Below are 23,049 nucleotides of genomic sequence, written 5' to 3' on the forward strand. Positions count from 1 at the left end.
CACGTGGACTTCTATGTGAGCATCCAGGATGGCCACAACGTCCCCGACAGCAGTCCTCCACCCTGACAGTCTGGCCTGGGTGAGGCCCAGCTGCTCGGAGTGCCGCAGTTTTTTCACCAGACCAGGACGCTCTTGGTTGATGGAGTGGATGTATTCGTCCAGTTTATCCCTTAGATCCGCTGGAGCAAGTAAACACATTAATGCATCAACCAAAACGATGAGAGTGAAAAGAAATGTATGTTTAAATGCAGAGTTCCTTGATCTTGCTATATCCATCATATCATTAGCCATAAATGACACAGTGAAACAATTACTTTATATATTATTTTCAAATGGTTGCATTTCATTATTTTTCAACCACATTTGTAATTATCTGTCACTATTGATGCATTTCATTTAAAATGAAGAACACAAAAGCGCTTCCCCTTTTTAATAGACAACTCATCTGTCCTGATAAGACATCACAAGGATAAAGTTACATCACAAATAACACTTTACACTCCCTGAAGGACTTCCCTAAAACCAAATCAAACAAAAGTGAGGATCCTCTTCCCACGATGGTTAAATCATCATCATCTTCAAGCACACTGATTTTTCTTAGGGATATCTGGCAATTTGTCAGTTAAATGTCACGTGAGAAGAAATAAAATGCATAATTTCTTAAAAGATATTAATTTAAAGCAGCCACAACTGAGATTCTTGCCTTGTTTCTTAGTTAAATGTCTCAAAAATGTAATTCCCATTTCTCTATATCAGTGAATTCAGAGAGGAGAGACCATGTCTGCTTTGACATATCCATGTTTAAAATCTACTACAATCTGCCAGCCGTGAGCAGCAGCTCCTTCCACGTACCGTTGGTGCTGTGATCGTCCACCAGGATGATTTCCTGCAGCAGCCGAGCAGGAGTCTTGTCGATGATGCTGCGGACGGCCCTCTGGATGATCGAAAGAGCTTCGTTCAGGAAGATCAAGACAACGCTGAGCGACGGCAAGTCATCTGGATAGTTTTTCTCTGCACATCTGTGAGCAACCAGATTGTAAATAAATTATCAACCCTTTTTTTTTTTTTTTTTTTTTAAAAAGCATCTAAATTACAATGTCTTAAAGATGGAAACAAAATGAACAAATAGTGAAATACCACAAACAAAAATCTACTTTAAGTTTAAGAGACACAAATACAATATTCAGCAAAACTGTAACATAAAGAATTTAAAAGGTAGGGTAAGCAATGCTAGGTAACGTCTAACTAGAGGAATATCTCCTCGCAATCTACCAGTTAAAAGGGAAAGTTCGGTTTTTTACAACCTGGACCTTATTTCTGGCATTTTTTATGGTTGTATACTCACCCAGGCAAGTTTGGTGTCATTTGGAGTCCTTCGGAAGATATTAGGGGTTTTTTGCGAGCCACTTCTCCATATAACGGTAGCGCATGAGGGCACGGCCGGACACAGACGATGCAGCGTCTAAATAACACATGATTGCCGCGAAACTCTTCATTTCTTTTATGAATCACTAGATCTGCTTCCAGGACCTGTTGTCTACATCCGGGGCTGTGTGTGTAACAAATAAATCACTTTGTAAACAAGACCTCTGAACTCATGACGTCATCTCTGTGCGCGCACTCTGTCCTCCGTTCAGTGAGCTCTTCAGCCGTATACTCTGGCTCAAAACGGTAAGGACGTCCATCATATTCAAAGTCGTCGTCCACAACCTCAGAATTTGACAAATATTCAGACATGTTTCAAATAACTAACAGTAAACTAACAGTAGCGAACTCCAGCTGTACACAGAGCTGTGTCTGGGACGCGCGCACAGAGATGACGTCATGAGTTCAGAGGTCTTGTTTACAAAGTGATTTATTTGTTACACACACAGCCCCGGATGTAGACAACAGGTCCTGGAAGCAGATCTAGTGATTCATAAAATATTCATAAAAGAGTTTCACGGCAATCTTGTGTTATTTAGACGCTGCATCGTCTGTGTCCCGCGAGTGCCCCCGTTCACTACAGTTATATATGGGGAAGCGGCTCGCAAAAAACCCCCTAATATCTTCCCGAAGGACTCCAAATGACACCAAACTTGCCTGGGTGAGTATACGACCATAAAAAATGCCAGAAATAAGGTCCAGGTTGTAAAAAAACGAACTTTCCCTTTAAGGGGTGCCGGGAGGAGGAAGCACTCTGTTTGTTGTATTATTGTACAAATATCAGTAGACATGATGTCCTTCAGAAATGGCTTGGTGATATCAAATAAAGCTGCATGGAAATCAGTAACAGCCAAAAGGTTCTCAATTTTTGCTTCAAAAAAAAATGTTTGAGCTTCAAAATCCTTAAGAACTTCTTTTTTTATTTTTTAAATTGGCTGTTTTACTATTCCATTTAATAAAGTCATCTTCAGCCCCTGTCCCAGCATTATAATAAGTTTGAGCAAGTCTTTATCCAGTGTTTCAATCTAGTGTTCAGATGTATGCACCTAGAAAAATATTGTTTTAATTCAACAAATTGATTGTAGCAGTTTAATTATCAGTCGTCTTTACTTCAAATTTTAACGCATCTGTGATGAATACATTTTCATACCAAAAGTGATTTCAAATTTTCCAAAGCCTGAGCTAATCTCTCAGCGCTATTCAAAGAGGATATGTAGTTTATTATTGTGAAGTGTTGACAGGTCCAGCAATTATTAACCTTGTGAAAGCTGGATTTGCTGGATCAGCGCCTGAATCGTCTCCACCTGTTTGTATGGAAGGATGTTAATGGCCTCCAGGCAGGTTTCACCGTTAAGCAGCTGCCCTGGATGACACCTGTGAGGGAAACAGGATGTGCAGCTCACCTGGCGGGCCGCGTGTCAGGGATGTCTCGGTTGAGAGGCAGCCGGTCGCTGAGGAAAGCGTTGTATCCGTATCTCTGAAACAACATCTCGGCTTCTTTTTGCTCCTCTTCAGACAGATGATCGCCCCACTTGATGAACAGATAAGAGTTTGGGTACAGCTTCTTCACCAACTTCTTCACCACCTTCTTCTCCTTCTTCATCTCAGCCTCCTTTCCCCTCTTGTCATTCATTTCCATCAGATTTACTGTGGATGAACAGATTCGGTTTTATGTTTCGCAGTAGTCACTGACTGACACTGTACATGGTGGAATTAAAAAGATATATAATATTGTAATACAATAATGTAAATATTGTGTTAGCGGCACTTTTTATTGACACATCCATCGGTCTAAGAAGATACATTAAATATTTAAACAGGACACTGTAGAATCTCTCAGGACCAGTTCTCAGCCGGTGTTTCACAATGTTTACTTAAACTTACAGAATAAACTATTGTATAAGAAGCAAAGGAGCCGACTTTAAATTGATACAGATGTCTTTGGTGATAAAATTCTTGTTTAATGACTAAATTATAAGCTTTAATGGAACCGTATTTGCAAAAACAACCAATTTTTAAGTAAAAGCAGGAAATCTAATGATCAGAAGGTTGTTTTTTTTAACGGTCACTTAAGAGGAATTCTGGATATGCCTCATAAAAATGTGATTTAAAAGAAAGATATACAGGACTGTCTCAGAAAATTTGAATATTGTGATAAAGTTCTTTATTTTCTGTAATGCAATTAAAAAAACAAATGTCATACATTCTGGATTCATTACAAATCAACTGAAATATTGCAAGCCTTTTATTATTTTGATATTGCTGATTATGGTTTACATTTTAAGATTAAGATTCCCAGAATATTCAAATTTTTCTTAAGTTCTTAAAGTTTTCTTAAGCTGTAAGCCATGATCAGCAATATTAAAATAATAAAAGGCTTGCAATATTTCAATTGATTTGTAATGAATCCAGAATGTATGACATTTTTGCATTACAGAAAATAAAGGACTTTATCACAATATTCTAATTTTCTGAGACAGTCCTGTATTTATTATCCAAGACTGTTGACAAATGCTAAAATATGACAATTCAAATCACGTCAATGAAAGAAGAATTACATTTAGCTTGGTGGATAACTGCATCCTTGAGCTGCAGTGCATCAGATCGGTGTTCATTTTCCAAAACCAATTTGATTTTATTACTTTTTAATACAGAATCCATTTCCAGGCTAAGACTTAAACTCACGCAGCCTGTTGATGTTGTCCTCTATCTTGTCCATCCGCTTCAGCATCCCCTGACCCCTGATGGATTCATTGTGATGGGCCCTCTGGAGTCTCTGCGAGTGGATGTGGACTTCTCTCTTGATGGAGCCGAGGTACAGCAAGGCCGAAACCGCCACGACGAGCACCAGAGATCCTTTGAACCAGCTATGCCTCATTCTTGTTCTGCTCTGCAACGGTTTTACTAAACTGAAAACAAAGGTGGAGGAAGTTTTGCATTAATCCAGGTGATTGCAACCCCTTATCTGTCTCTCCACCCCTTCCCTGCAAGCAAGTACAGTATACAAACACAGACGTTTAGGCACCACAGCTCCCTCAACCTCACTCAAGGTTCCAGCCCCTCTTCAGTCATCAGACAACACCTGGGGCACAAGGTGTGCAGCATCAACAGAAGGTGCCTTGAGGGAAAGAGAACCAGAAATCCCCAGCAGGTAACAGGAACAGGACTGACAGACAGGTCTTATAACCCTGCTAAAAACACACCAATGAAGTTGAAGGTTTGATCAGGTTCTATCTGCTCATCCAGTCCATGCCAGGTTTTCTTTTTATCTTATCTGTAGCTTTCTTCTGCAGTGTCAAATAAAGAAGTTAATGAATTTAGTGCAGTTTTTGTACGTTCAAACATTTAAACAAAAAGGGCCTTGCACCAGTATATCCTCAGCTATCTGATAGATATGTATTTATTGTACCCTTGGGTAAATTAGGTTTACACTGAGTGCTTCCTCATACAATCCGTTCTTGTAATCCAAGTAAAGCATGTCGATCTTTGCTGTTAAAGTGATTTAAGCACAGAGAAAGTATTTCCATGGACTGTTTTACTTACCTTGAGTAACTTTCAACCCCCTTTTCAGGCACAGAAGAAAAAAAAAGCTGCCACCTTTGATGTGCATCATCTTAAATTAAGTCACTATATAACAAAAATAAAAAATCTCTGTTGCATGGTCAACATGCAACAGAGACCAGTTCAATAACATTGAACTGGACTGGCTTTCAAGTCATTACAGCACCCCCCACTGACATGGAAGAGTATTCAATGACAGCAGCAGATTTACAGTAATATTTGGGAGACTATTTAGGTAAAATTGGATGATTTTTATATATATAGCACTGAACTTGAGCAAATATTTTATATAAAGCCTTGTTTTTTTAACTTTTGCCACATCCTGTGGAGACCTGTGACAGCAGATTTATGACTACAGGATTGATTCTTGTTATTCTTCATCATGAATTCTGTCAGAATACAAGAGTCTTACATTTCTTTCTGTTTTCCATCAATCCACAGCAAGACATTCAACTTTTACAGTTTTTTTTTTTTTTTACTAAAGTAAAAGACTTTGTACAGAAACAGCATACACATTTACATTTCTTTTCAGTTTTATTTTACATGTATGTACACAATATACAATAATAAAATGTTTTAAACAATAGAGAAACATATGAAGAGCACACAATTATGGAGATCATTACATCTTACACAGACCAGAAGCATTAAATAACTGCTGGTCATGATGAGATAGGATTTCAATCTATGATTCAGAGCAGACTCACAGCCACCTAAATCACTCACTGACGTTTGTGTTCAGGAGGAAGAACCAACAAATCAAGATGAAAATATCCCTTCTGACATCATCATGTCTTGTATCAAAGACAGAAATGTGTATTTCCGAGAGTTTACTTTAAAAAAAAGAAAAAAAGAGAGCAGAATTGGCTGACTGACACTCTGGAGCTTTGATCAGGTGTCCATCAGCGACTGGTAACACTGGGGTGAAGAGGTTTGACTGGAACACGGCGGGACAGTCCGAGTCTCAGACCCTGACCGGGAGACTTCACCACTCCACTTTGAGACGACGTGGGACTTTTACCAATTTGACCTCGGGAGTGGAAATGGTTTTAAAAAAAATTATTTTCAGTTCCAAGCGGCATATTTGACCTGTGTTCACAGTGGAGTGTCAAGAGTTGTACCTGGTGGGTTCCAGGCGGGGACTCTGCCCCCTGCTGGACTCAGAGAGGCAGCAGGCTTTGGCGTGGAACATGTGGGTGAGGAAGCAGGTCTTTTGACGGCGACTTTGGGCGGTGCAGCACTTGGGACCGGCGTGGAAGCTGCTGCAAGACAAGGGGCTCTTGTAACAAAGACAACAGCAGTTTAATGTGCAACTGTGAGTTCAAATTTATCTCAGGAACAAACCTGCTGGCTGAGATTTAAACTTTGGGGGGTTTGTTGGTTGTTTTTCTTTTTTATTAGACGTAGGACTTGGTTTATTTTTATCTTTCTTGGTTGTATTATCCTTCTTTTTCGCCTTGCTGACTTTCTTCACTGTAAATTCCTCATCTTCACTCTCCTCAGCATCACTGTAATCTTCATCACTTTCTGAACCTATAAAAGGCATCAGAATTATTCCAATGACACAAAATAAAAAAATAAGAAAGGACCAAATCACTTGTGGGGCTATAAAAAAGATTAAACCTGGTGTCAGTTTTGGTTGGTAGTCATCGTCATCATCATCATCTTTTATTTGCACAACAGAAGCTTTAGATGCAGCCTTCCTCTGGTTGGCGGAGGCAGGCGACCCGTTCTGTGATGAGATTTTGTCCAGGCCTGAAGATCATTTAGAAAAAAGACAACATCAGTAAATAACAGGAAAAATATGGACATCTGGTTCATCTGAAATTGAACCAGATGTTTGTGAGTGATGAGGAACAAAAATAACAGATTCACCCATAATTGTACCATCCACACTACAGTTGGACAGGCGCAGAGAAGTTGGATCCGTGTTTTCATCAATGGGGATTTGAATTTTGACATCTGCTGGGGGGAAAAAAATAAATAATGCAACTCTTTGACAACATGAGATGTCATTTGCAATCTAAAAGTCAAAGCAGACCTTTGCTGGCGGAAGGCTGCTCCTTTAATCCGTCTCCGTTATTGAGCAAAGACAGCGCGATGGCTGCCTCAAGATCTCTCTCACTCAGCCTGTCATCCAGTGGTTTTCTGAGAAAAGATGTAAGTTTTGTTCATTATTATTTGCCTCCTGAGATATCTTAGCAAAGAGTGTATGGATTTTATTTTCCTTATATTAAGTGCCAATTCATCCAAATCAATGACAATCCTGACACATAAACATGTGACAGAGCTGTGAAACGGCAAGTCTTTCTGTTAAAAGTCCATCAGTGATCAGGATTATATCATGATACCATACTCAACATAAATCTTTCTGATATAATCTTCTGTTATGCCCCTGGTAAAACAGCACAGCGTCATTTGATCCAAATATTCTCAAGCTGTTTATCATATCCATCAGGAGAGCTTTACAGTTGATTAAAAAAAAGATTTAAAACCAAAATAATAGAAACTGTACTTAAAGAAGACCCAAAACTCATCTTGAATTTGTAGACTGGAACAAACAAGGTTTGAGGAAATTCACAAAATGTTGCCCTTACTGTTTGAGCTGCTATGAATTCTCATCACTTCTTAATAATCTCTTGTTCTCTTGCGTCACACTCATCCCCCACCTGCTCTTGTCGTTCGCCTTGTACTGTGAGTTGGCCTCTTTACTTGAAGGTTTCTTCTGCTCCGGCTTCACATCCTCCCGGACCTTTTTGTTGGGCGGTCCCTTCACACAAGCAAAATCGTCATCTGTCAGGAAAAACAAAACCATCTTGAATGAGATGAAGCTGCTCATGATTATCTTACGAAGGCAACAGAGCATAATAGCCTCGTCGGGTCGATATGGCTCAGTGCAATATCAACACAGCACACAATAATACAAATATATACACAGTTTCCAATAGCTGCCAACTGCTTACATTTGCTCAAGAAAGTTAAACAGGTTTTAAACACATACGTGTCACACTGCCTTTAAATGTGCTGGAAAGTTGATTACACACATAGTCCACTTTTTCTGTGTTATGGTTTTTTCTTTAAGCAGGGTCTGGGTGTTTATAGGTTTATAGCATCAAGTCAGTTTATACTTCTGGGATATTCATGTGGTCAGTTCAGAAGCAGAGGGGCTTGTTAATCTGTTTAAGCTGCTTTGGCATTAATAAAATTAACAGGTGTACTAGAGAAGTTATAATAACATGATCGCCATAACGGGAGTGATTTTAAAGGTGAATGTCCCAGATATTTTTCCTCTCCTCATTGTTTCTGACTCATTTTTGCTAGTTTTGCATTTTTCCAGGGTCAGTGTTCCTACTGGTAGCATGAGGTGATACCTGGACGCTACAGAGGTTGCACAAGCAGTCCAACTCCTCTAGGGTGGCACTTCAACACATGCCACTGCCTGAAGGGTTGCTGTATGACCGCAGCAGACTGAGGGCAGGGCTGGGCGATATATCGAGATTGTAATATATATCGATATATTTTCAAACGCGATATGGTTTATATCGATATAGCTTATTTTGTGACAAATTGACTGAACATCAACACTGACCCCTCGCGCTGGCAAAAAAGTACCTTTGTGTGCTGAAACCTGACAGTGTTGACACGTTAGTTTTCCTGGCACAAAATCTGTAAAATGTACAGAAGTCGACTTGTTGTAATTATTTGAGATTTGCTCAAAGAGATGCATTATCTGTTTACATGTTTTATTTGAGATTTGCACAAATGTTTTGTTATTTGCACAACTGTCAACCTCAGTGGAAAAGTCTGCCTGTTACTGTCTACATTGTATTAATTGCACAGTGTATTTTAATTTAATTGTTATGCAGGAAAGGGATATTTGTTTTATTTTATTCAAGAAGCATCTTTATTCTATATATGCAGGCAGTTTATTTTTATTTCATTTGTTTTATACATTTTGATATTGTGCAGACCTCTGTTAATAAAGGTACCTGTGTGACATTTGGCACGTGGCTTTGTATTAAAACTGACTGTTTTTTTAAGGGTTTGCCTCAGAAAAAATGAAGCTAACAGAGATGCTATGCTATAATGCTTTGTGGGAAACCTCAATTATGTCACGGAAAAATATCGATATATATATATAGAGTATCGCCATTCAGCTAGAAAATATCAAGATATGACTTTTGGTCCAGCCCTAACTGAGGGTCCAACATCCTCAAGCGGCATGACTCGTTTGGTGGTAGGTCAGTGATGGTCTGAGGAGGTTTATCCGATGGAAAGACCCAAATATCTCTGCAAGCTAGACAACGACACCTTGACTGCCATTAGGATGTAATCCTTGAACCCACTGTCAGAGCCTATGGTTCCTGGATTCCTCCCAATGCACAACAATGCATGGCCTCATGTGTCGGAGTAGTAAGCCAGTTGCTTGAGGATGAAGGAATTAATACCATTGACTGCCCCGACACGCTCAGCTGACCTAAATCCCCCTCTGGGACATTATGCTTTGGTCCATCTGACACCTTCAGGTTGGAGCTTAGACGTCCCAGGAGCTCAGAGATGTCCTGGTCCAGATCTGAGAGGAGCTGCTCATTAGGAGGATGCCTCATTGCTGTTGTCAGGCATGCATACAAGCACATGGGTGCCATACAGACTGCAGAGTGGGTCTGTTTAGGAAACTTCGTATATTGTCAGTATACGATATAAACATACTTCAATCATGCATATTTATTTATAAATGTATCCATCTTTCCCACTTGTTTCCAAATCTTTTCATGAATTCTTTACAGCCAACTCTCAGGTCCATCCTTACAACACAAGACACAGTAATACACTTCATCCCCCTTTTTGTCACACTACACACAGCCAGTTTTCTTTTGCTTACAGAGGCTCCTTAATCTGGAATTCCTACCAGTTCATTGTTGAATCATCCTCTTCTATCAAAATGTTTAAGTTAAAACTTAAATATATTCTGTTAAATCAAGACTCTTAAACGTTTATTTTACAGTATGTTAGTCATGGATTATTACCCTATACTGTCATGCTTTTGTTTTTTGTGTTCCCTGCTCATGTTGTTTGCTTTCTTATTGTCTGTTGTTATAGCTTCTTGTTTATTTTGTGAATACCAGTATTATTGTTGTTGTCGATGTATTTGTCAATTCTTTTATTTCCTTGGGGAGGTGCTTTTTATAAGCCCGTACAGGGTTTTTTTAACCTCTCCCGCACATATTCCTTTTGTCTGTTAGTTGTTGTTTTTGATTTTCTCTTTTATGGTGCAAATAAAAAAAGTAAAAGTAAGTATGGGGACCATTTGGGGATGCCGCAATGACATTTCAGCAGAATAAACCAGCGTGCTGCATGATTTTTTCACCTTGCTTTCCAGGGTGTCTTTGAATTCAGATACATTTAATTTCTATTAAAAGATGTGGTATCTTTTGGTTCCTAACATATTGCACAGCCTACATGAATATACCTATCCAGTAGGATTATTTCTCCAACCACTAAGATCTGGTGCGTTTTCAAAGTGTTGCTTTATCTATTTTTTTCCCCAGTAGTATATTTGACAAATCAGAGGCTCACAGCCCCAGATACCAATATATTTGCTAATTTACATAAAGAGTGTTGTTGTTATTGCAGGTAGCAGTCTCCTATTTATCTATTTCTAGTACGACCATGTTACCACATACATTTCTTTGTTTATTTTTTCCTACCATACTTAGGGCAATGACACACAACTGTATATTTCAGTGTCACCACATGACTACAGTCCCTTACTCTCATTGAGTAACTGTATTCATCAAATCAATTAGTGGATGTGCCAGAATTTTCTCCAGCTAAATGCAGAAAAGACAGAGGTGATCATTTTTGGCCCTAAAAATTAAAGGGACAAGATCAGCGCTCACCTTGGCTCCGTGTCATTGACAGCTACAAATCAAGCCAGAAATCCTGGTGTAATTATTGACTCAGACCTGAACTTCAACAGCCATCTAAAGTTTATCACTAATTCTGCCTATTACCACCTAAAAAACATTGCTAGAAATAAGGGGTTTCTGTCTAAACAAGACATGGAAAAACGTATTCATGCATTCATTTTCAGTAGGTTGGATTATTGCAATGGCATCTTTACAGGCCTTAACAGGAAATCAATCAGGCAGCTGCAGCTGATCCAGAACGCTGCCGCCAGAGTCCTTACAAACACCAGGAAACTGGACCATATTACACCGGTCATGAAATCGCTACACTGGCTTCCAGTGAGTCAAAGGATACAGTTTAAAATCTTACTGCTGGTCTACAAAGTACTGAATGGTCTTGGACCAAAATACATGGTTGATCTGTTAGTTCCTATGAAGCTCCCAGACCCCTGAGGTTCATCTGGATCTGGTTTGTTGTAGTTCCCAAGAACCAGAACCAAGCAAGGTGAGGCAGCGTTCAGTTATTCTGCTCCTCACCTGTGGAACAAACTTCCTGTAGACCTGAGGTCTGCTCACACTGTAGATCCTTTAAATCAGGGCTAAAAACATTACTGTTTACTGAAGCGTACTCTTAAATTAAATACTTACCTGGGGTTAGGGCTGGGCGATATATCGAGATTTTAATATATATCGATATATTTTCAAACGCGATATGGTATGAGACAATATCGTTTATATCGATTTAAAAAAAAATATATATTTTTTTTTTAATGATTTTGATATAGCTTATTTTGTGACAAATTGACTTGAATGTTTTATTTGAGATTTGCACAAATGTTTTGTTATTTGCACAACTGTCAACCTCAGTGGAAAAGTCTGCCTGTTACTGTCTACATTGTATTAATTGCACAGTGTATTTTAATTTAATTGTTATGAAGAAAGGGATATTTGTTTTATTTTATTCAAGAAGCATTTTTATTCTATATATGCAGGCAGTTTATTTTTATTTCATTTGTTTTATACATTTTGATATTGTGCAGACCTCTGTTAATAAAGGAACCTGTGTGACATTTGGCACGAGGCTTTGTATTAAAACTGACTGTTTTTTTAAGGGTTTGCCTCAGAAAAAATTAAGCTAACAGAGATGCTATGCTATAATGCTTTGGGGGAAACCCCAATTATGGCACGGAAAAAATATCGATATATATCGAGTATCGCCATTCAGCTAGAAAATATCGAGATATGAGTTTTGGTCCATATCGCCCAGCCGTACCTGCTGTATTCTACTGCCCTTACCTTTTTACAACTTGTGCTTTATTATTTAATCTCTTTTCTTATCATTTTATTTGTTATTTACTGTTAAATTGTGTCTTGCTGCTTTTAATGTTGATGTAAAGCACTTTGAATTACCTTGTGTGGAATTGTGCTATACAAATAAACTTGCTTTGCCTTGGCTAAGAGACACTTTTGACAAATTAAATACATCTACAGGTTACAAATAAACTTGCCTTGCCTATTTTTTGTAACAATTAACAATGACACAACATCCTACACATCCTAGAGCTGATTTAACAACAAGGTATCACTCCTGAGAAACGTTAAAGTGAAAAGGATACCAACAAGTAGAAGTGCACTAATGCCAGAGGTGTCAAGTAACGAAGTACAAATACTTTGTTACCTTACTTAAGTAGAAATTTTGGTTATCTATACTTCACTGGAGTAAGTATTTTTCAGACGACTTTTTACTTTTACTCCTTACATTTTCACACAATTATCTGTACTTTTTACTGCTTACATTTTAAAAACAGCCTCGTTACTCTATTTCATTTCGGCCTTTAAACAAAAACTATCCAGTTAAATTGCTCCATCCGGATAGAGTGAATTTGGTTGTGGTTGTTTCAGATGTTCTTGTCCAGTTTTGTTCTTACATCCGTTCCCTCAGATTCCTGCAACTAAACTTGGATGTACATTCCAATAAAGGTTAGGATAAATGATAACATGCCTCTGAAGTTTGACTTTTTGCACCATTACAATACTTATAGGCAACTAGTCATCATATCTCCTGCTCTCTGAAACACATGTTAATGCTCAATAGTCACATATATGGTTCTTTAACATATTTGCATTATACTAAGATGCATTCATTTTCAATGGCTTTTGTCCTTAATGGCTTTTTTCCCCCTTACATTACTTTTACTTTTATACTTTAAGTAGTTTTGAAACCAGTACTTTTATACTTTTACTTGAGTAAAAAACTTGAGTTGATACTTCAACTTCTACAGGACTATTTTTAAACTCTAGTATCTATACTTCTACCTGAGTAATGAATGTGAATACTTTTGACACCTTGACTAATGCTTATAACAATAATAATAATAATAACAACAATAATAATAATAATCAGTCATGACGGCGGGAGAAAACAGAAGATTTGTGACTTAACTCACCATCATCAAGGTCTTTACTTTCACAGTAATTCACACTCTTTGTCTTCCTGCATGTAAAGAACAAATAACATAAATCTAGTGAGCATTATTCGTGAAAACAGCTGATAAACTAGGAAATGTTTGCTCACCTGCACGGTCGCTCCATGGCTGCTTTTTTTTCAGCAAACAATATAAAATTACCGGTCCGTTACCTGCTACTTCCACATTAATATATTCCTGTCTTTTGCAGATGATTAACACTTTAATTTCGGCGAAATTGTCATACTTTCAGGCAGCAGTAACGTAAAAACACACTTGTGCTTTTCAACAGCCCGCCTGAACCAACCGGAATTGACGTCATGCCGACGACTGTCCTGAATACCGGAAGTTGATTCGTCTTTACAAATTTAAATCAAAACTATATCATTTATTTTTTTGCCAAAGTACTTGCGTTAAGATTTAAATTAAGAAGTAATTAAGAACTAAAGATATGAATAATTATTTTTTTTACAGGTTAGGAAAACGTACCGAGTCTGCGTGTGACGTTGATTTGAACGCAGACACTGGAGATCACAGACTAAAATAAGGTCTAGACTTCAGAGCCTAAACAAACACCTTCAGTTGACATTGTCAGTTTAAGAAGGTTATACATTACATAAACGCATTTATTTGTATCCTGTAGATGTATTTAATTTGTCAAAAGTGTCTCTTAGGCAAGGCAAGGAAAGTTTATTTGTATAGCACAATTCAAGATAAGATAAGATAAAATAATAATAATTTCTATAATCCTTTAATAGTCCCACAGAGGGGAAATTTGCAGTTTACAGCAGCAAAGGGGATAGTGCAAAAACAAGAGGCATCAATAGAAATAGTAATAACACAATAATAATAATAACACACTATAAACAGTAACCTGGTATATACAATAATAATAATAAGAAGAAAAATAAATAATAAGAAATACTAGTATATAAAAATAATAAAAAAAAAAAAAATAACAGACGGATATTTACATAATTGCACGTTGCAGTGAATGAAAGATATTGCACATTATTTCCCTTTATGTACATTTATTGTCAGGTTGTATGTGGTCTACTGTGAGCAGTGCTGGTTGTGTAGTCTCACAGCTGCAGGGAGGAAGGACAAAATGTAATTCAAAGTGCTTTACATCAACATTAAAAGCAGCAAGACACATTAAACAGTAAAAATCAAATAAGATTAAATAAAATGATAAGAAACGAGGTAAAATAATAAAAAGTAGAAGTTATTTAAAAGTAAGGGCAGTAGAGTACAGCAGGTAAGTATTTAATTTAAGAGTATGCTTCAGTAAACAGTAATGTTTTTAGGCCTGATTTCTTTTTTCTTTTTCTTTTTTTTTTAGGCCTGATTTAAAGGATCTACAGTTGGAGCAGACCTCAGGTCTACAGGAAGTTTGTTCCACCGGTGAGGAGCAGAATAACTGAACGCTGCCTCACCTTGCTTGGTTCTGAACCACAACAAACCAGATCCAGATGAACCTCAGGGGTCTGGGAGCTTCATAGGAACTAACAGATCACGCATGTATTTTGGTCCCAGACCATTCAGTGCTTTGTAGACCAGCAGTAGGATTTTAAACTCTATCCTTTGACTTACTGGAAGCCAGTGTAGTGATTTCATGACTGGTGTAATATGGTCCAGTTTCCTGGAGGACTCTGGCGGCAGCGTTTCTTCTCTTATATAACATATGAGCCTGCCAGGGCTGGCAAATAACACTTCAGGTCCCAGGCCAGAGTTATAAGGGAACCACAAATCAGTGATGTTTATAGCAAATATCATGTAAACCACACTGAACAGAAAACAAATTTAAATCATTATTCTTTGCTTAAAGGCATCCTGGTAGGAAAACCATGATATTTACATCAAAACAACATAGAAAGTATCATGTAAGCTGTAGAATAGTCACCTGTAATTTATATATAGAGCCAATTTTCTCACATATGTTTATCTGCAAGTAGCAGCAAAACATCTCTATCAGCCTTGAGATTACATAAATGATCAGCAGAGATTACAGTTACCAAACTCAAAATCACAGTTTGTGAGTGTAGCACTTATTTTAGTAATTATTCATGGTGAGGACAATATGCAACATCTTTCTTTAAGAGTCAACACTTCCTCCTGCAGGTCAAAAAAACTAAAAACTTTTCAAAACACTGCACGCCCAAATAAAGTCTTGTAATTATTCATCCCTCCCCTACAACCAGGCTGCCAAACCTAAGTTTGCACAAATTCACATGTGGGTGTGTAGGGGGGGATCAGACCTAAAACATAAACACTGTGTACTTAAAATATACATACAGTACATATATATATTTTTTTCTGCACTGTACACAATTAATGCATTGGAATTACAAATTATGATTTCTATGTTTAAAAATGTTTCTCTGGACAAACTTTGGGCCGGATTCACAAAACATTCTTAAGAAAAAAAATCTTCTTAAGTGTCATTTTTTTCTTAAGTTCAGTCTTAAGAAGAAAAAAGAGAAGAAGTCATATTTTCCAAAAAAGTTCTAAGTATTTTCTCAACTTTCTTCTTAAGAAAAAATGTAAGAAAAATGGTATTCTTGAAATAAAAGTTCTCAAATTTGTTCTTGACTTTTTTCTTAAAATTTCTTCTGTGAAAAGGTAATAATAATAATAATAACAATAAGCCTCTAATATCACCTTTTTCAACACATTTTAGAGAAGTTTGGACTAGTAGGTCATAGTTTGAGGATATACTTTGTAATTAATTACACAAAGAGCCTGTTAACTGTTTGTTAGCATGTTAGTTAGCGTGGTAGTTAATTATTATTAATTTTCCCCAATAGTATTTTTTTTCACACATTAATCTCATCCACCATAACCTTGAAAAGTTCCTGCATCTCTTTTTCTCCTTCTCCATGTTTAGTGAGTGACTGACGGTTAAGACCAAACTACCTGTATAAATGTTGTTTGTTGGCGCGTGCAATGCAATGACATATTTTAAGAAGTTCTTAAGTAGGAAAAATAAGAAATTCGTAAGAAATGACAGTTCTTAAGACGGTTCTTAAGAAAAAAATTGAGGAATTTCACTTAAGAACTTTCTTATGACCTTCTTAATTTTAGATCTTAAGACATTTCTTAAGATCGTTCTTAAGAACATATTGGTGAATCTGGCCCCTGATTACTGGATCAGATGTTTTATTTAAGCTTTTTTTTTTTTTACATTAACACTTATATACTACATACTGGGAAAATAATTGTAAAAAAAATCATGGCAGTGTTTCCTTGGAGAGATTGTTGCATTGACAGCTCATGGCATATCTCATTACCAGTTCACCAGATGGCAGTATAAACCTAATGCTCCACAGCCTCCCGTCCCGTCACAGAGGTACAGACTCTTGATGATTGACATGGATCTGACACGTCCTCAGCTGCCCAGTCGCCCACACCCAGGGCGGAAGCAATCACAGCTCCCTCTGAAGTTCAGTAAAATGGAAATCTCTCCGTTTTTACTGCGCTTTTGAGAGAGCAGCTGCTGTACCAAGGGTTGTCATTTTCCCGTTTGTGAGTGGGTGGCTGTCAGCTGCGGTTTGTCACACAGTGGACCTGGACGAGACGCTCAGGGATGGTACATGTCTTCGGACCCAGACAAGGAAGGAAGACATGCAGCCGTGGGGCCAAAAGGTCCTGTGGTCACACATTCCTCCACTCCTCCAGTGCTGCCTACAGCTGGGACTAAAATATCCCCTCAAGTCATGCAGACACTGAGGTCACAACATCATGCTTCCATTGAAACATATAGATGTTTACATTGTATTTGTGACAATGTCAGAACAGCTGGAGTAAGCATAGATCACTCATGGACCACATGATACACTTGTGTGTTTATGCAGCAAGTATATTCAAATACTGGATCCAAATGTGTAAAGTCACACCATGATTAGGACAAGTATGGTTCAATACTTGTTTATATGGACTGAATGCTTGGTTTTAAAGGGTTCACAGAAGAAAGCCTATTTACTCAAAGAATAACTACTCAGATCTTCAAAACTTCATCTAAACAAATCACTTCTGGATCAACGAGACAATGGACAGATGAGACCTGAGTCCAGTTGTTTGGCATGAAGTTAAGCAGCATATTTGGTGGAAACAAAACCGTGTTTCAGCAGAAACACCTCATAGCCACTATGAAGCACTTGTGGTTGGAAGACGAGTGATGATTTGGAGTCGTTTTTCAGCCACAGGACCTTAGCATCTTGCAGCCATGGAGTTGACCATAAATTCCTCTGTAGATCAAGGCAAACGTGACGTCATCTGTCCAGCAGGTAGAGCTGTAGCAGAACTGGGTCACGCAGAAGGACAAAGATCCGAAGCAAAACAACAAACTAACTGAAATATTGTTTCTCCACAATGATTTTAGATGCTCATAGTGTTGCAAGAAAAAGCCTGACCTGAAGTTACTGCTACAGGTCTATTCCAACTCTGTTAAGGACATGATTGTTGTTGATATTAAGCTGTAGGTGCTCCTGATCGGTTGTTCCCGTCCTCTCCTCTTTCCTGTCCTCTCCTCTTTCCTGTCCTCTCAACTCCCAACCGTTTCAAGGCAGATGGCCGCCCTTCCTCAGTCGGGTTCTGCCTGAGGTTTCTTCCTGTTTGCAGTCACCTGGTGCTTGCTCAGGACAGGGGATTGTATTGATTAAAGGTTTTGATGCAACCTGTAGGTTTCCTTACCAAATTAATAATTATTATTTTCATTTTATTGGCTTTAATTGGAATAGTTAAGCTGTATTGTTGAAGTGATTCGAGATGATGTTTGTCATGATTAGGGCTGGGCGATATGGGCCAAAAGTCATATCTCGATATTTTCTAGCTAAATGGCGATACTCGATATATATCGATATTTTTTCTGTGCCATAATTGGGGTTTCCCCCAAAGCATTATAGCATAGCATCTCTGTTAGCTTCATTTTTTTCTGAGGCAAACCCTTAAAAAAACAGTCAGTTTTAATACAAAGCCTCGTACCAAATGTCACACAGGTTCCTTTATTAACAGAGGTCTGCACAATATCAAAATGTATAAAACAAATGAAATAAAAATAAACTGCCTGCATATATAGAATAAAAATGCTTCTTGAATACAATAAAAAAAATATCCCTTTCCTGCATAACAATTAAATTAAAATACATTGTGCAATTAATACAATGTAGACAGTAACAGGCAGACTTTTCCACTGAGGTTGACAGTTGTGCAAATAACAAAACATTTGTGCAAATCTCAAATAAAACATTCAAGTCAATTTGTCACAAAATAAGCTATATCAAAATCATAAAAAAAATGTAAAAAAAAATTTGTAATCGATATAAACGATTTGTCTTGTACCATTTGAAAATATATCGATATATATATTAAAATCTTGATATATCGCCCAGCCCTAGTCATGATTTGGTGCGATATGTATAAAGCTGAACTGAATTGGTTCTATAAGCTATTGATTATCAGTAGTTTTACGTAAGTAGCGCCACAGTGAACAGAATTTTACATTGTTGTTTATCTGAGGTTATTTTTTCAAAATTATGTCTTCAGAAGGGGTACTATACAAGTCATTCTGACTTGGTTGTTGTCATGTACATTTATGACACATTTCCGACCTGTAAATTACAAACTAAGCTGGTGGAGTGTTGCCTCATTTCTAGAAGGTTCCTGGTTAAAATCCCAGTAGGAGCCTTTCAGGGGAAGTTTTTGATTTAACTGTATAAACACGTATAAGCAGGATGTGTTACCTGACCATTTTGTAATGAGATGCAGTTTGCTCTGCCAGCTAAGTTGGCAGCGTTGAGGTCATCAGTGGTCTTAATTTGAGCATCTTAGTTGGAAGTGGTCAGCAGGCAGTTTCCCCCCTCAACCACTGACGTGAATGCCTTCATTATGTCGTGTGTAGCATCCCAGAGCGGTAGTCCTGCACCGATGTCCTTGTATGGTTGTTCCGCTGGCAGAGACACCGGTGTTGTTATTTACATTCCATGCACGTTTGAAGGAAGAAGAAAAAAATAGCTTCTTTACTACAGAGATATTGTAGGAAGTTTGCCCATGATTGTCATATCTTGCATAAATTAGATGCAAGACGGCTTTTAATGTAATAAAAAGAGTGAATCTGTCCCTACCTCCTACTGTTGCTATACATAAACTGTGTTATTACGCTCCAAGCTGGATGTATTTTTAGTTTTTCGTGGACACATAATGTTCTGTCAAAGAGAAAGCTCATTGGTAGGGGCCTACGGTTATTTACAAGCCTCAAACTAAATACAGCTTGATGAGACTTGAGTGATTCGGATATCCGGCGCTGCAGTTGTGTCAGCGTGGTGTTTCTTATTGTAACCTAGAAATGGCCTGGCATTTGATGTCTTCAGGCGTGGAGCACTGGCGACCGCAGCATGGCCGCAGCAGCCGCGGCTGCAGCCGGCGAACCAGAGTGGGCAGACACATCTGTGAGTCAGTGGCTTCCGGAGTTTGTTGTCTGGGTCCTCGATTTCTTAAGTGCATGCTTTCGATTACTTTTTTTGTTTTGGAGTACGCACTCGGCAGCCACAGAGCTAACTGCAAAGGGAGGAACAACCTTAAACGGCTTTTTAGGAACCGTGCTCTTGTGGCTGCACATGCTGACCTACACTAATATAACAGCTGATTTTGGTTGGACTGTAATTTTAGCACAACGTATTTTTATGGTCCAGGTGATTTACAGGTGTATGGACTGCTGTTCTGACAGGTTTAAACAGAGGTGTCAAGTAACGAAGTACAAATACTTCGTTACCTTACTTAAGTAGAAATTTTGGTTATCTATACTTCACTGGAGTAATTATTATTCAGACGACTTTTTACTTTTACTCCTTACATTTTCACGCAATTATCTGTACTTTTTACTCCTTACATTTTAAAAACAGCCTCGTTACTATATTTCATTTCGACCTTTAAAAAAAACTATACAGTTAAATTGCTCCATCCGGATAGAGTGAATTTGGTTGTGGTTGTTTCAGATGTTCTTGTCCAGTTTTGTTCTTACATCCGTTGCCCTCAGATTATGGTTCTTTAATATATTTGCATTATACTAAGATGCATTTTCAATGGCTTTTGTCCTTAATGGCTTTACATTACTTTTACTTTTATACTTTAAGTAGTTTTGTAACCAGTACTTTTATACTTTTACTTGAGTAAAAAACTTGAGTTGATACTTCAACTTTTACAGGAGTATTTTTAAACTCTAGTATCTATACTTCTACCTGAGTAATGAATGTGAATACTTTTGACCCCTCGGGATTTAAAAGCATTTAAGACTCCATTAAACGCAGCGAATAGCACATGAGATCCGTCATCAGAGGTTTGCACTAATATTGAAAAGGGTTTGCAGTGTTCATGCTGGGGTATTTGATGATTTTAAAGATGGTCAGGTGAGAAATAAATGCTTTGCATTCACAAATTAACCATTCACCTTATCTGTTGCATTTGGATGTAATTGTCGGAGTTGTAACGTCACCCATGCATTATCTACAGTTCCTCCTTTTTAGGGTCACAGGGGTCTGCTGGAGCCGGTCCCAGCGCTCTTCAGGCTACTGCAGAGCCACATATAGACAAACAACCACACGTGCACACGCTCACTCGCTCAGGCAATTTAGAAGCTCCAACACGCGTGTTTTTTCTTGAACTGTGGAAAAAACGAGCACAGGGGGAACATACAAACATCACACGGTAAAGACCCCAGCCCGGTATTCGAACCGGGAACCTTCTGACTGCATCAAGTTACCGTGCTGAAACTGTAATGTCATATTTGAGAAGAAAAAAAGAAAAAGGAAGGTCCCTTACTGTTGACAGAAACACTTTCTGTAAGTGATATGAATTCACGTATTGTGGCCTTTTTTGAACTTTTCTGATTTGAACACCTTTTACAAGCCAGAAAACTAGAGAAACTCTCTTTACTGACACTTAGGGCTGTCTTGTTTGTCACATGGACGCCACGCACGGCAAAGTGAAATTCTTTGCCTGCATATCCCAGCTTGTTAAGCAGCTGGGTCAGAGCACCGGGTCAGGCCTGAACCTGAGACCCTGCTGCAGAAACGGTTTATAGGCCCTCCTCAAGGCCCTGACAGCTTGAACTCCGACCTTCTGATCGGTAACTGAGAACTTTGACCACCACGAAACCAGGTACAGGTCACTCCACTTTAGCCGAGGAAAACAAGTTTAGAAATTAAAATGATTACAGGCTGCAGAATTACAAGGAATCGAGCGAACCAGCATTTAAAGCTTGAAGCGTGACTAGATTTTGGCAACGAAGACGGGTCAAATCAAGCTTTTCTCATACGTCTGTGTTGAACTATCATAATACATTATTACTTGTGGGCAGTGTGATTGCACTATGAGGTACTGTATGGGGAGTATGCAATATGAATCTACGTGCTGACAAGACAGTGGGGATATAAACAGCATCAAAGGGCTGGAAATAATTCAACGCTTTCAGTTCTACGCGGTGACGCCATTCAAAAAGCATCTGTAGTGCAGCATTGTTTCCTGCACTCCGGCGAGCAACTCGAACAGCATCCAGGGAACAGTCTCATTAGAGCAACCTTTTAACGGCCAGGTCACAGGCCAAAAGATACAAGGACACAAAACCCCTGTGACTCATGTCTCACCATGCGGGGTGCAATGATATCACTGCTGCCTCATTTGTTGAAAGAGCAGCTATCTGTGGCCTGTTTCCAACAAAGTACCCTGCTCGCTCATGTTGCACAAAGTACAGACGTGTCTGTAATGGCTTAATAAGTGGACACCTACTTCTGACAGCGGCAGGCTCTCTGTCCTCCTCGTCGTGACAGAGGCTCTTCTTTCCCCACGTGGTTTATATACTGCTGAGCAAACAGATGGCCTTTTTGAGATGGGGAGAAAAAAAAACACTGCTTTTCACTATGGAATAAAATAATAATCATCATTTTCTCATGAGTTTTGATACTTTAAATCATCACATGCAATGAAGAAGACGGCACAATAGCCATTTAATAAAGTTTTACTGAAATCAGTTCAACTCATTGATCTATTGGAAACACTTGCCAGCGTCCCAACACTGCAATGCAGTGACTTATTGTCCCCTCAGTGACAGAATGTACTTACACATTTTTGACACTAGAGGGCAACGTCAACATGAGGTAAAGTTGTCCTAAGAAAGTTTCTGCAGGTTAGACAACTCTTCTTTAAGGACACCATGATTTATTGATATACTTTTTTATGCGCTTTTGTTCATCTTGAAGTTTATCATTGCGTTTGTAGCTTCCTTGTGCATGCATCAGCCACTGACAGTTAAAGTGAATAATACATCTCATCCCGTTAAAACATAATGTTCTGCTGTGAAACCTTTGACACTTTCCAAAACATTTCTGCAGCAGACATGTGTCTCCGCTCCACCTGACCCCATCCATTCTGGCAACAGCAGTCCCCTACGGTAGCAGCCTTCCCCACTATATGGACCTTTCAGAAACTGTAAAGAGCCTGAAGTGCAGACCCTGCCTGCAAATTCCCCAGATAGCAGTCTGTTTAGGATCTGGTGCCAAAGCAATTCCAATCAAGACTCCATAAACAACTCACTGGGCCCTGAAGATTTATCAAACTGGACACCCTCAACTATAAAAATCTAAACATCTACTCCATTTAAAACATAAAAAATAAGTATTTGACATTTGTATTGACCC

At 38.4% G+C, this 23,049-nt stretch overlaps 2 protein-coding genes and 1 long non-coding RNA gene across 6 annotated transcripts in view; 1 reads left to right on the forward strand and 2 right to left on the reverse strand.

The window, feature by feature from the left end:
- LOC133424538 (probable polypeptide N-acetylgalactosaminyltransferase 8) overlaps positions 1-4,498 on the reverse strand; it is a 17,370-nt gene extending 12,872 nt beyond the window's left edge. For both annotated transcript variants that reach the window (XM_061715210.1, XM_061715211.1), the window contains exons 1-4: positions 4,111-4,498; positions 2,829-3,072; positions 853-1,019; positions 1-179 (exon numbers count right to left, since the gene is read on the reverse strand). The exon at positions 1-179 is cut by the window's left edge and continues 5 nt beyond it. In XM_061715210.1, coding sequence (XP_061571194.1) covers positions 1-179; positions 853-1,019; positions 2,829-3,072; positions 4,111-4,303 — 783 coding nt within the window. In that variant the 5' untranslated portion in view covers positions 4,304-4,498. The remainder of the gene's footprint in view (positions 180-852; positions 1,020-2,828; positions 3,073-4,110) is intronic.
- On the forward strand, positions 1,912-5,227 carry LOC133424542 (uncharacterized). Its single transcript, XR_009770901.1, has 3 exons — positions 1,912-2,086; positions 2,745-2,980; positions 4,154-5,227. It is a non-coding gene; the product is annotated as an uncharacterized LOC133424542 (long non-coding RNA).
- A 291-nt stretch (positions 5,228-5,518) lies between these two features.
- LOC133424541 (RAD51-associated protein 1-like) lies at positions 5,519-13,687 on the reverse strand. Of its 3 annotated transcripts, none has more exons than XM_061715214.1 (9): positions 13,471-13,687; positions 13,343-13,389; positions 7,656-7,779; positions 7,028-7,134; positions 6,862-6,948; positions 6,610-6,741; positions 6,331-6,519; positions 6,108-6,248; positions 5,519-6,016 (listed from the first exon to the last, which is right to left on the reverse strand). In XM_061715214.1, exons 1-9 carry the CDS (start codon positions 13,485-13,487, stop codon positions 5,889-5,891), a joined length of 972 nt encoding a protein of 323 aa, XP_061571198.1. In that variant the 5' UTR covers positions 13,488-13,687; the 3' UTR covers positions 5,519-5,888. The 3 variants fall into 3 exon arrangements, with proteins under 3 accessions (XP_061571198.1, XP_061571199.1, XP_061571197.1); XM_061715215.1 differs by having other exon boundaries at positions 6,108-6,245; positions 6,862-6,951; XM_061715213.1 differs by having other exon boundaries at positions 6,862-6,951.
- Between the last annotated feature and the right edge of the window lie 9,362 nt (positions 13,688-23,049).

Source organism: Cololabis saira, chromosome 23 (genome assembly GCF_033807715.1).
Source record: "Cololabis saira isolate AMF1-May2022 chromosome 23, fColSai1.1, whole genome shotgun sequence".
Taxonomy (NCBI): domain Eukaryota; kingdom Metazoa; phylum Chordata; class Actinopteri; order Beloniformes; family Belonidae; genus Cololabis; species Cololabis saira.